The following is a 13,608-nucleotide window of genomic DNA, read 5'->3' on the forward strand; positions in this document are numbered from 1 at the left end:
ACGTAAGATTCAAATATAGTAGGTTGCAAGTATAATATTGCGCCTTATGGTGAGACATAAAATTTGAACAAGCTAATTATATGAACTGTCTATCATAACCAAGCCATACTTTAACCGTTATAAGTCTCCATTGTTTCACTAATCCACTAATCTGGGATAATAATTTTATAGGATGCCCGGTAATTGTTTTGCCTTCTGTAATTATATATGCAAAATAATAATTTAATTTGCTTATATTTAATCTAGTTATTATATATAATTCAATCTTTAGGCCTTAATTTGATCACGTTGTGTTTATTTTTGTTCATTGGGTTCAGGAGAAATGCGACGGACAAATGCGTTGCTGTGTAGGTTGATAATATCCCATTTAGTGTTAAAGACTAGTAAACAACACACTGTCCAGTTTTCTTGAAAGAATTTACTGTGAGAGGAAATATTTGTCCTCTCTATTGTAAAGTAAGGTACAAAAAATCACCCTGAGACACACGTTTGTCTCAAACGGAGAATTGCAATGTCGATTGTCCAGACAATGGACAATGTCCAGCTCTCCATGTTCAACTGTTGAATATTAAATGTGTAGCAAGTCGATTTTCACTGAAAACACTTCTTGTCCACCTTTCAATATATTAAGTACCTTTAATTGGTTATCAAAAGTTAATCACAAATTTTTAAGTTGAATGCTTGTTTATTTCTTGAATTTCGCCCAAAGCTACACAAAGCCATCTGGGCTAGCCTGTCACTAATTCAGCAGTGTAAGACTAGAGGGAAGACAGCTAGTCACCGCTACCTACCGCCATCTCTTGGACTACTCTTTAACCAACGAATAGTGGGATTGACTGTTGATTTATAACGCCCCTCAGACTACGATACAAGTGACTTAACCGCCTGGCCGTGTCGGGCCTAAGCTGAATGAAGTACTTTCATTATGTATGAAGAAACAAAGGAAGAAACTATAATTCGGAGAAATCTTAGAAAAGAATAGGAAAAAACAACCAACTAACGGATGAGTTACTATTTTAAAAAATCCCCTTAAATTTATATAATGAACTAATACGCTGGTGATTAGCTGAGCTTAAAATGTTTTAAATAACACACTATTAACATATTTTTTCCAGTGCAGAATCTATAAATCAAAATAATTTAACTACCCACTTACAGTAATGAAAAATTCCCATTGATTGTGATTGAAGTAAGTTATCTAAATTATAAAACTCCATTTTCTCACATGGTTTTGCATCACAGTACCAAGCCTCTTATAGGGTATATTGTGTGAGTTAAATACAATTACTAGTGTCTGTAGTCAACTACAATTACTTCTATTGTCAATAACAAATCATACGGAATTAGGAGGTAACTTGTATCTTTCAAACGCCTATATTTTGCAGCTGTGAAAAATTACCTAACGATTATCGCCCAATAATTTAGTACTTCTGAGGTGTTGGATAATGATTATTGAATTATTTATTAGACTAACCGTATTGATAGTTACATGAGCATCAGTTTGATTAAAACTTAGAAAATGTCTTACATTCTATTTATTATCAAAATATCAGAAGATAAAAAACAGTCATGGCACGAGGAAACTTGTTAGAACATATACAACCATACTCATGGCACGAGGAAACTTGTTAGAACATATACAACCATAATCATGACGAGAGGAAACTTGTTAGAACATATACAACCATAATCATGACGAGAGGAAACTTGTTAGAACATATACAACCATAATCATGACGAGAGGAAACTTGTTAGAACATATACAACCATAGTCATAGTACGAAGAAACCTGTTAGAACATAAACAACCATAATCATGACGCGAGGAAACTTGTTAGAACATATACAACCATACTCAGGGCAACAGGAAACTTGTTAGAACATATATAACCATAGTCATAGTACGAAGAAACCTGTTAGAACATATACAACCATAATCATGACGCGAGGAAACTTGTTAGAACATATACAACCATAACCATGACGCGAGGAAACTTGTTAGAACATATACAACCATAGTCATAGTACGAAGAAACCTGTTAGAACATATACAACCATAGTCATGGCACGAAGAAACCTGTTAGAACATATACAACCATAATCATGACGAGAGGAAACTTGTTAGAACATATACAACCATAGTCATGGCATGAGGAAACTTATTAGAACATATACAACCATAGTCATGGCATGAGGAAACTTGTTAGAACATATATAACCATAGTCATAGTACGAAGAAACCTGTTAGAACATATACAACCATAGTCATGACGAGAGGAAACTTGTTAGAACATATACAACCATAGTCATGGCATGAGGAAACTTGTTAGAACATATACAACCATAGTCATGGCAACAGGAAACTTGTTAGAACATATATAACCACAGTCATAGTACGAAGAAACCTGTTAGAACATATACAACCATAATCATGACGCGAGGAAACTTCTTAGAACATATACAACCATAATCATGACGAGAGGAAACTTGTTAGAACATATACAACCATAATCATGACGCAAGGAAACTTGTTAGAACATATACAACCATAGTCATGGCACGAAGAAACCTGTTAGAACATATACAACCATAATCATGACGAGAGAAAACTTGTTAGAACATATACAACCATAATCATGGCACGAAGAAACCTGTTAGAACATATACAACCATAATCATGACGAGAGGAAACTTGTTAGAACATATACAACCATAGTCATGGCAACAGGAAACTTGTTAGAACATATACAACCATAATCATGGCATGAGGAAACTTGTTAGAACACATACAACCATAGTCATGGCACGAGAAAACTTGTTAGAACATATACAACCATAGTCATGACGCGAAGAAACTTGTTAGAACATATACAACCATAATCATGACGAGAGGAAACTTGTTAGAACATATACAACCATAGTCATGGCAACAGGAAACTTGTTAGAACATATACAACCATAATCATGGCATGAGGAAACTTGTTAGAACATATACAACCATAGTCATGGCACGAGGAAACTTGCTAGAACATATACAACCATAGTCATGGCACGAGGAAACTTCCTAGAACATATACAACCATAGTCATGGCACGAGAAAACTTGTTAGAACACATACAACCATAGTCATGGCACGAGAAAACTTGTTAGAACATATACAACCATAGTCATGACGCGAAGAAACTTGTTAGAACATATACAACCATAATCATGACGAGAGGAAACTTGTTAGAACATATACAACCATAGTCATGGCAACAGGAAACTTGTTAGAACATATACAACCATAATCATGGCATGAGGAAACTTGTTAGAACATATACAACCATAGTCATGGCACGAGGAAACTTGCTAGAACATATACAACCATAGTCATGGCACGAGGAAACTTGCTAGAACATATACAACCATAGTCATGGCACGAGAAAACTTGTTAGAACATATACAACCATAGTCATGGCACGAGAAAACTTGTTAGAACATATACAACCATAGTCATGACGAGAGGAAATTTGTTAGAACATATACAACCATAGTCATGGCACGAGGAAACGTGTTAGAACATATGCAACCATAGTCATGGCACGAGAAAACTTGTTGGAACATATACAACCATAGTCATGACGCGAAGAAACTTGTTAGAACATATACAACCATAATCATGACGCGAGGAAACTTGTTAGAACATATACAACCATAGTCATGGCACGAGGAAACTTGTTAGAACATATACAACCATAGTCATGACACGAGGAAACTTGTTAGAACATATACAACCATAGTCATGACGAGAGGAAACTTGTTAGAACATATACAACCATAGTCATGACGAGAGGAAACTTGCTAGAACATATACAAACATAGTCATGGCACGAGGAAACTTGTTAGAACATATACAACCATAATCATGGCATGAGGAAACTTGTTAGAACATATACAACCATAGTCATGACGAGAGGAAACTTGTTGGAACATATACAACCATAGTCATGACGAGAAAAAACTTGTTAGAACATATACAACCATAATCATGGCATGAGGAAACTTGTTAGAACACATACAACCATAGTCATGGCACGAGAAAACTTGTTAGAACATATACAACCATAGTCATGACGCGAAGAAACTTGTTAGAACATATACAACCATAATCATGACGAGAGGAAACTTGTTAGAACATATACAACCATAGTCATGGCAACAGGAAACTTGTTAGAACATATACAACCATAATCATGGCATGAGGAAACTTGTTAGAACATATACAACCATAGTCATGGCACGAGGAAACTTGCTAGAACATATACAACCATAGTCATGGCACGAGGAAACTTGCTAGAACATATACAACCATAGTCATGGCACGAGAAAACTTGTTAGAACACATACAACCATAGTCATGGCACGAGAAAACTTGTTAGAACATATACAACCATAGTCATGACGCGAAGAAACTTGTTAGAACATATACAACCATAATCATGACGAGAGGAAACTTGTTAGAACATATACAACCATAGTCATGGCAACAGGAAACTTGTTAGAACATATACAACCATAATCATGGCATGAGGAAACTTGTTAGAACATATACAACCATAGTCATGGCACGAGGAAACTTGTTAGAACATATACAACCATAGTCATGGCACGAGGAAACTTGTTAGAACATATACAACCATAGTCATGGCACGAGAAAACTTGTTAGAACATATACAACCATAGTCATGGCACGAGAAAACTTGTTAGAACATATACAACCATAGTCATGACGAGAGGAAATTTGTTAGAACATATACAACCATAGTCATGGCACGAGGAAACGTGTTAGAACATATACAACCATAGTCATGGCACGAGAAAACTTGTTGGAACATATACAACCATAGTCATGACGCGAAGAAACTTGTTAGAACATATACAACCATAATCATGACGCGAGGAAACTTGTTAGAACATATACAACCATAGTCATGGCACGAGGAAACTTGTTAGAACATATACAACCATAGTCATGACACGAGGAAACTTGTTAGAACATATACAACCATAGTCATGACGAGAGGAAACTTGTTAGAACATATACAACCATAGTCATGACGAGAGGAAACTTGCTAGAACATATACAAACATAGTCATGGCACGAGGAAACTTGTTAGAACATATACAACCATAATCATGGCATGAGGAAACTTGTTAGAACATATACAACCATAGTCATGACGAGAGGAAACTTGTTGGAACATATACAACCATAGTCATGACGAGAAAAAACTTGTTAGAACATATACAACCATAGTCATGGCACGAGGAAACTTGCTAGAACATATACAACCATAGTCATGGCACGAGGAAACTTGCTAGAACATATACAACCATAGTCATGGCACGAGAAAACTTGTTAGAACATATACAACCATAGTCATGGCACGAGAAAACTTGTTAGAACATATACAACCATAGTCATGGCACGAGGAAACTTGTTAGAACATATACAACCATAGTCATGGCACGAGAAAACTTGTTAGAACATATACAACCATAGTCATGACGCGAAGAAACTTGTTAGAACATATACAACCATAATCATGACAAGAGGAAACTTGTTAGAAGATATAAAACCATAATCATGACGAGAGGAAACTTGTTAGAACATATACAACCATAGTCATGGCACGAGGAAACTTGCTAGAACATATACAACCATAATCATGACAACAGGAAACTTGCTAGAACATATACAACCATAGTCATGACACGAGGAAACTTGTTAGAACTTACATAACAAGTTAATCTTTGTTACAACACATATAACCACAGTCATGGCACGATAAACCTTGTTACAACATGTATACCGTGATCATGGCGCAAGAAAATTTGTTAGAACAGGTAAAATCATAGCCATGATACCCTGCAACGTATTAGAAGACTCGCAACCAGTCATGACAAGGTTTAAGTTACTAGAAAACACCAAACCAATGTAATGACACGATACTAGTAAGTAAATAAACCACAATAAACACGCTTTTCAACTACATGTATGTCAACTATGTCATCGTATGAAACTTGTTGCACTTTCGCTAATAACGATTACAAGAAATGTCTTACGGTATTTGTTTTGTAGAATTTTACACATAGCCGCAAGAGGGCCATCTGCGTTATGCATCTATAATTTAAAGGTGATAGCCTAGAAGGAATACAGCTGGTTAACACCACTGACCGCCAACACTTGGACTACTCCAATTAATTTCTTGATTTATTTGCACTTTTTATTTCGTGCAAAGCTACATGAAGGCTATCTGCGTTAGCCGTCCCTAATTTAGCAGTATGAGAGTAGATGAAAGGCAGCTAGTCATCACCACCAACCGCTGACTTTTGGGCTACTCTTTTACCAACAAATAGTGGGATTGACCGTAAATTATAACGCCCCCACGGCTGAAAGGGCGAGCATGTTTGGTGTGGCGAGGGATTCGAAACCATGATTAACAGTCGAGAGCTGTAACCACGTGGCCATACATGATTTCGATTAGTGGAATTGACCGATCACTATAACTTCCGCACAGCTGACGATCACATTCGAATCTGCTACCCGCAGACTGTGAGTCAGTCTTAAAATTATTTCACAATACTTTTAGTAGAACAAACTAAATCTTTCATGCGATTTTCTAATAACTATTATTAGCAGGTGAACAGCCTGGGCATTATAATTAGGGCACGACATACTCTGGGCTCGGCAGGGGTCGATTCCCTGCGGTGGACATAGCAGCTAACGTAACGCTACCTTGCTCTGAAACAAATAATAAAATATAATTTCTCTCTTTTCCTTTTTCACATTTGCAATAAATGTAACTCAAACAATGTATTATACATCTGGGTTGGATCTAAAAATACATGTATTTTGGATTGGTTATGTTGGTATGTTCTTTTTAACAATCCCATAAAGAATATGCCATACTGAAGTAGTTCATTTTACTGAATATAGGGGACTCTTTCGGGAGCTACACGCCCGTTTCAGGTTAAGAGATCTTCTGAAGAAAAATTTGGAACAGCAGTAAGATCGTGGGTAAGTGAGAATTCTTCTGAGTATAATTTTTTGTGTTTTTTTTTTGTTTAAATTTGAGACTTTTTATATAATTGACATAAAACAGGTGTGAGCTTAATAAAAATAAATTAACTTTGGAGCATTATATATTATATATATATATAATATATTCAATTATTTTTATAAGTTGTTTTCTGATATTTTAGTATTTATTTCTACGTTATTTATCGTTAGTTTTAGACTTTAGATGAGTCAGCCGTAACTTTAAGTACGTAGAACCATAAAATATGGGGTTCGATTCACGCAAATCGACAGAGTATAGAGAGAATCTATTGTGTTGATTTACGGTGAAACATTTTTTTTATCTTATTTATTATTAAGTTTACTTAATTATTTGTTGTTGTTTATCATTTAAATGTTTACTTGAAGTGTTATTTATCTGTAAAGAAACTTAAATACCACTTGTGTTTATTACATCGCAAGGAATGACAAGCAATTGTTGCTGACTTACGGTTTTAAAAGCTTTTAACGACATTGTTAACCATTCAAGCAAATTTGTTAAGAGACAAGATATGTTAGCAAGTGCTGTCACCTTTCGTTAATACTTGTAAATATCGGTATTGCGAATAAATTTACACAATAAAAACAAAAATTAAAAAGCTTACAAAAAGGTAAGTACTATAACTATACACAACGTATATTTCACTCATATTCTAAATCTGTGTATATAATTACATGTAATTGTTAGGGAGTTAATTTTTGATAACCCATTTCTCTATGCAAATTATTATATTGGTATTATACCTTGTCTGTACCTAGGCACTAGCATGTGGGTTCTTATAGTTTTTCTTATAGCAAAGCCACATCGGGTTATCTGCTAATCACACCGTGGGGAATCGAACCCCTGACTTTAGCGTTGTAAATCCGTACCGCTGTACTTAAGGGGGGCGTCGTTAAAATAAAACATAATTAATGTATTTCTGTGTTATATATTATAGACTGAGTTTGTTATTGGCTAAAGTAGTCAAAACACTTAGTTACCTAAAAAAGAGGGTGTAAGAGTGTGTACAAATAGTACTTTTTATCTAAAAAAAGGAATAAAAATTAAATATACCATTTCTGAAAAAAAACTTGATACAATAATGAAATAATTAGGCTTAGCTCCATTTTCTCCCTCTGTCGTCTATCGGTATTCCCTACTCAAAAATTGTTTCGGGTTAGTAATTTTTGTTATTTCAGCTTTGCGTAAGTTAAGATTAAACTCATTGGTTATTTCTGTTTTCATTCTTAAGAGGCCCCAGCATGGCCAGGTGGGTTAAGGCGTTTGACTCGTAATCTGAGGGTCGCGGGTTTGAACTCCTTTCGCACCAAACATTCTCGCCCTTTCAGTCGTGGGGGCGTTATAATGTGACGGTCAATCCCACTATTCGTTGGTAGAAGAGTAGCCCAAGAGTTGGCGGTGGATGGTGATGACTAGTTGCCTTCCCTCTAGTTTTACACTGCTAAATTAGGGAATACTAACGCAGATAGTCCTCGTGTAGCTTTGCGCGAAATTTAATGATAAACAAACCAAAGATTGATGAATCTATATTATAAATACCTTTAATAATCTTCATCATCTCAATCAAATCATCTCTGTTTCTTCTCTTCTTCAGAGAAAACAAGTTTAGAGATTTTAGTCTCTCCTCATAGGACAGTCCCATCTTCCCAAATATCATCCTAACGGTTCTTCTCCCTGTCTTCTCAAACAACAATTCAACGTCTTTCTTAAGTAAGGAGCTTCCGAATCTTGTCACAGTACAATAAATGAGGCGTTACAAGTGAAACAATAATATCCTTTGTCTCGTTTTAAGTATTTCTACAGATGTTGCCCCAAATCTTTTCTCATCAAAATTGTTCAATTCGAACCAAGTATCAATGATAACCATCATATGAAATTCCTCGCTTTCCACAACTGCTTTGAACTCATCTGTTTTATTTCTAATACTCCTAGTATCACAGTAGTAACAATTAACAATGGATTTTAAATTCATGTTCTATGTCTGTTTCATATGTTCTTTTCTGTCAACCATATTTCCTATTTTGCTGATGTCACAGTGGATTATAAAAACAGTCAGCATATTCGCAAGTTAATAAAGTAGTGTCATCTATCGTACTAATTCGACAAATTTTACCATCAAATACTTTTGTATGATCTGCAACGCTTTTACTTACCAACATAGTGTCTGTTCAATGTCTCTCTCTTCATGTAAAATTTCTTAGAAAATAATTACTAAACATATTTCTAGTAGAAATTCTAAAAACACGATAAGCAAATATCATGTTATACAAATTTTGACGACCATTTCAACGACACCAAAATTATTTTGTTCTGTGTTCTATAGAAGATGAAATTAAAGTTGAACATTTATACAAACGTAAAATAACAATAAATGTTCTGAACCTGACCTACGTAGCTACGTATATATTTTATCTTGAAAAATATAACTAAATGTCACCACTAGATAGCGGTACAGCCAAAAATTGTGTGTGAAAGCGAGCCGATATTATACACATTTGATTCGATTAATGTGATTATGTAATTGTAAACATTAGTTATTATTATACATCTTTGTCATAATTATGATAAAGGTCTAGTATAATGAAACTGAAGGTAGATTTTGAAATTGAGTATTAATTGATCTGATTCAATTCTCTAATAAACAGATAACCCACCCTAGGCCACCGACGAAAGAAAAGGTAAACAGGGACTTGCTGCTTAACAACTGTGCTCGTTTACATTAAATTGGCTATTGATTCACCAAATATTGTTTTCATATGCTATTTAACTTATTGAATATACTGAGTAAAACGTGTTGTTTGTTTCTTCTTGCTTACAGAATAAAGAAGAGATAACTTGGAACTCGGAGAAGAAAAACCAGTCAAAAGTGAACATTCTCAATTTTGCTTTAAGATGACAACCAAAATTACATTATATAAATATTTCCATATCTATATATATGAATATCATGAAAATCAGTACAATAATTTTAATCATAATAAGAATATATTGAATTTTTACGTTCTTAAATATACACCAACTTATTAGAAATAAAAATACATTAAAAACTATACTGGAACTCGTGAAAACAATTTAATAAAACTTAAACAATTTAAAACCACCAGTATAGAGCTATTAAACAAGGTTGTTTTTTTTTACTATCTGCTAAATTTGTTTTGGGATGTACTTTAAACAAAATGTCCGATATCCTTTGCTCCGTTTCTGTGTAAAATATTTCAATTTGAAATAAATTTATTTATCGTGCGGTTTATTTGTTAAGAAATTTATGTGTTTAAGCTGAAAAACGATTCTCTCGGTTGTAACCAACATGTGTATGAACTTTCAAATCCTAAAACTAAAGAGCATCCACAGAAATGTTAGCTGTTTTGATACAATCACTAACACATTTGTATTTTAAAAATTACTTCCAACTAAAATCATGTCTATAAATATTAGCACAGAAAATCATAGCCAGGTGTTACATGATTTTGAATTTTGTCGGAAATATAGAATAATTATAGAAGTAGAAGAGGTCTTCAGTAGCTCACTGTATCTGTCTAGAAATCTTTCACGTTCAATATCTGTAGCGATTTTTGACTGCATGTGCAAGTTTAATTGCAATGGATAATTGTTGAGTGCTGTCATCTATTGAGAAGTAAAGGAACAAAAGGCAGTTTAAACTAGAAGAATAAAATATTGAAAAAGTAGTTTCGTGCGCGGAAAAGAAAGCGTATGAATATTACTAAATTGTCCTTGCGCACATTTATAAGAAATTATCAAGTGATTTTGGTTTTATTAGCCCTACTCAAAATCAATATCTACATATAAGATGTTTGTTAGTAAGTTACCTCACTTTGATTTATCCAACAAACTGATATTCCAAAAGAACAGTAATCACGAAAAATATATGTTGTGACAACATCCTTAAGATATAAAGTTTAGAATTTCAAATAGAGTTAGTGGAGTATACTCTGCACAGCCAATAAACACAAACATACATTAGTTCCTATGAGATTCAATATTCACAATAACAACCACATAGATCGGTTGGAAGTAACTTTAGTCTGAAACAGTAGCGAGTGTAATTACATTTTTTTTTTCTCAATTGCTATTAGGCCTGATTTTATACTGGTATATTTTGGTTTTATTATATGTCGGTTTGGAGTAATTTTAGTCTGAAACAGTAACGAGTGTAATTACATGTTGTTGTTTTTCTCAGTTGTCATTAGGCCTGATCTTATATTTCTGTTTTGTTATGTTTAATATATTCTGAATGGCACTTATTTTGAAACGTTATAAATGTTTTCCACATGCACTTTTAAATGTGTCTTATCCGAAGAATGCATTGGCTATCGATAGATGGCAGGACCTCCTTGGAGCATGTTATTTTCATATTACAAGGAGAATATGGTGTTTCATAATCGTGCAACATGATGATATATAAGCAACATTAGGAGGAAAGAAAAATAACTTAGTAAAAAAATTGAATAACCGAAAATGATCTCACGTAAAAACCTTGATATCTAGATTGGATCGACTGTACAAATATCAGAGCAAAAATCTCTGGATGAAAATCGTTTAGTTTTTATATTAAAACCTATTTTTCACAAACACGTGATACCTACCAAATACCTCTAATACAAAATAAAAAATATTTAACTGAACGGTCTGATCAAAAATGAGAAAACGATTGATGTATCTGGTAAGAGACACCAAACCTAGCGACCCTTCCAAAACCTGAACAGGGTGACGCCACTAGTACCCTAAGCGTCTATAAGCAAATGAAGGAACAGACTCAAAATCTCAACACATAAACATTGCCGTGTGAAAGGTGAGGGATGACAAATCTGTTTCCTGAACACATTTACATTTGCACATTTACATATGCAATGCATAGTAGTACGATCTACAAACTCCTTCCATACGCATATAATGTCTTCGTTCGTATTTCCCTACTCTCAGTTTCATTTTTGTATAGTTCAATTAGGCTTAGAAAGCTATCCAAGTTCACGTCACACTTTAATTATGTAGATTAAAAAACTAAATTCGAGCATTGCACTACTTTTATTAGATGCAAAGTTAACCAGTGAAAGGAATATTTCTGTAAAATATTCAACAAGAATATTAAACATTTTTTTCTTAAACAAAGGTCCATTTTTCTTTCAATTTTTTATCATAACTTGTCAGATGTAGCGCACTTTGAAGATGTTATAAAGGAAGCTAAAATGCTAATACAGACTTCTAAATAAATGATTTTCTTTCAACAAACTACACACACCAAATTTTGTTTTAAACGTAAGATATTTCAATAATTAAACATTCGAACTGACAAATTCGCTGTCTTACATACAGTTTTCAATAAGTATATTATGAAAAAAATTAACATAATGCTTATTAAACGCTAATATGTTTATTGTTTGTTGCATGAAACTTCATACGGGAAAAAAATCTGATTTGGTACTTAATGATTAGTTTAATCAGGCCTAATCTTTTCTGACGTTCTTAGGATAACGACCGAAAACACATCTAACAGAAAAGATACCTAATTGGTTAATTGAGGCATAGTAGTTATAGAAGCTAACTGTAACTTGACTTGTAGATATTTTAAAACATTTCTTGTGGTATTTATCATATAATTAATATTGTTTCTGTGCTAGTTTCTCAACACCTAATTTTCTATGTTTGTGCAAAGCACGAATTTACATAATGGATTACTTATGCTATATATACCGCAACTATTCAAACCCCCATTATAGCTCCATAAGCCCTCAGACTTACCACTAAGCCAGATAGAGGTGGGTAGAATTTCTATCATTGTCACAGTCGTTTCATGGAAGTATACTCGTAATTTCAAATATTTTTTTATTCTTTTCTTGGCCCAGGTTCGAATACGGGACCTCTCGCATACCAGGTGAACTGTTATACTGACTAAGATAAAGTGTTATATTGGTTATTTAAGCCATTGGAATGAAATATTTATCTCTCTTCTCTCTCTAAAAAAAAACAAAAAACAACAACAAAAGCTCTGTTCACATGAATAAACCAAGAGCCTCTGATAAGTCGGAAGGCTTATAATGTTGAAAATCAGGTTTCGATACCCGCAGCGAACACTGCACAGATTTTCCATTGTTCAACTTTGTGCTTAGCAACAAACAAACAAAAAAAACAAAGAAAAGTAATTTGAGAAATCTAGAAAAATTCCATTCTGAATTCAGAACAAAGGGGCGAAGTGAAAATCATACTCAATTATATCAAAATGAAGCATAATTTAAAGTAATGTTTTACGTTGTATTAGTTAAGTGGTGAAGTGAAATGAATTCACAACCTTAAATTCTGTAGTTTACAACACTAAAACCAGGGGCTCGATTCCCCTCGGTGGACTCAGCAGATAGTCCGATGTGAGGTCAAGCAGCTTGCTGTTATACATCACAGGGTCAAAAAGATAAATATATGGTATAAATGTAGTAACTTGAATAGTACAAGTCACAGATTGTACATTGTACATTGTCATCTAAACAATTATTTTA

The 13,608-nt window shown here is 33.9% G+C and overlaps 2 protein-coding genes across 6 annotated transcripts in view; one reads left to right on the plus strand and one right to left on the minus strand.

The window, feature by feature from the left end:
• Nucleotides 1-10,269, plus strand: part of LOC143231462 (uncharacterized) — a 29,314-nt gene extending 19,045 nt beyond the window's left edge. The window contains exons 2-3 of the mRNA XM_076465998.1: nt 6,982-7,062; nt 9,921-10,269. Coding sequence (XP_076322113.1) covers nt 6,982-7,054 — 73 coding nt within the window. The 3' untranslated portion in view covers nt 7,055-7,062; nt 9,921-10,269. The remainder of the gene's footprint in view (nt 1-6,981; nt 7,063-9,920) is intronic.
• Nucleotides 1-13,608, minus strand: part of LOC143231885 (RNA-binding protein, mRNA-processing factor 2a-like) — a 442,935-nt gene that overhangs the window by 205,690 nt on the left and 223,637 nt on the right. The gene's annotated exons all lie outside the window — the stretch shown is intronic.

This window comes from Tachypleus tridentatus, chromosome 11 (assembly GCF_004210375.1).
Source record: "Tachypleus tridentatus isolate NWPU-2018 chromosome 11, ASM421037v1, whole genome shotgun sequence".
Lineage (NCBI taxonomy): Eukaryota > Metazoa > Arthropoda > Merostomata > Xiphosura > Limulidae > Tachypleus > Tachypleus tridentatus.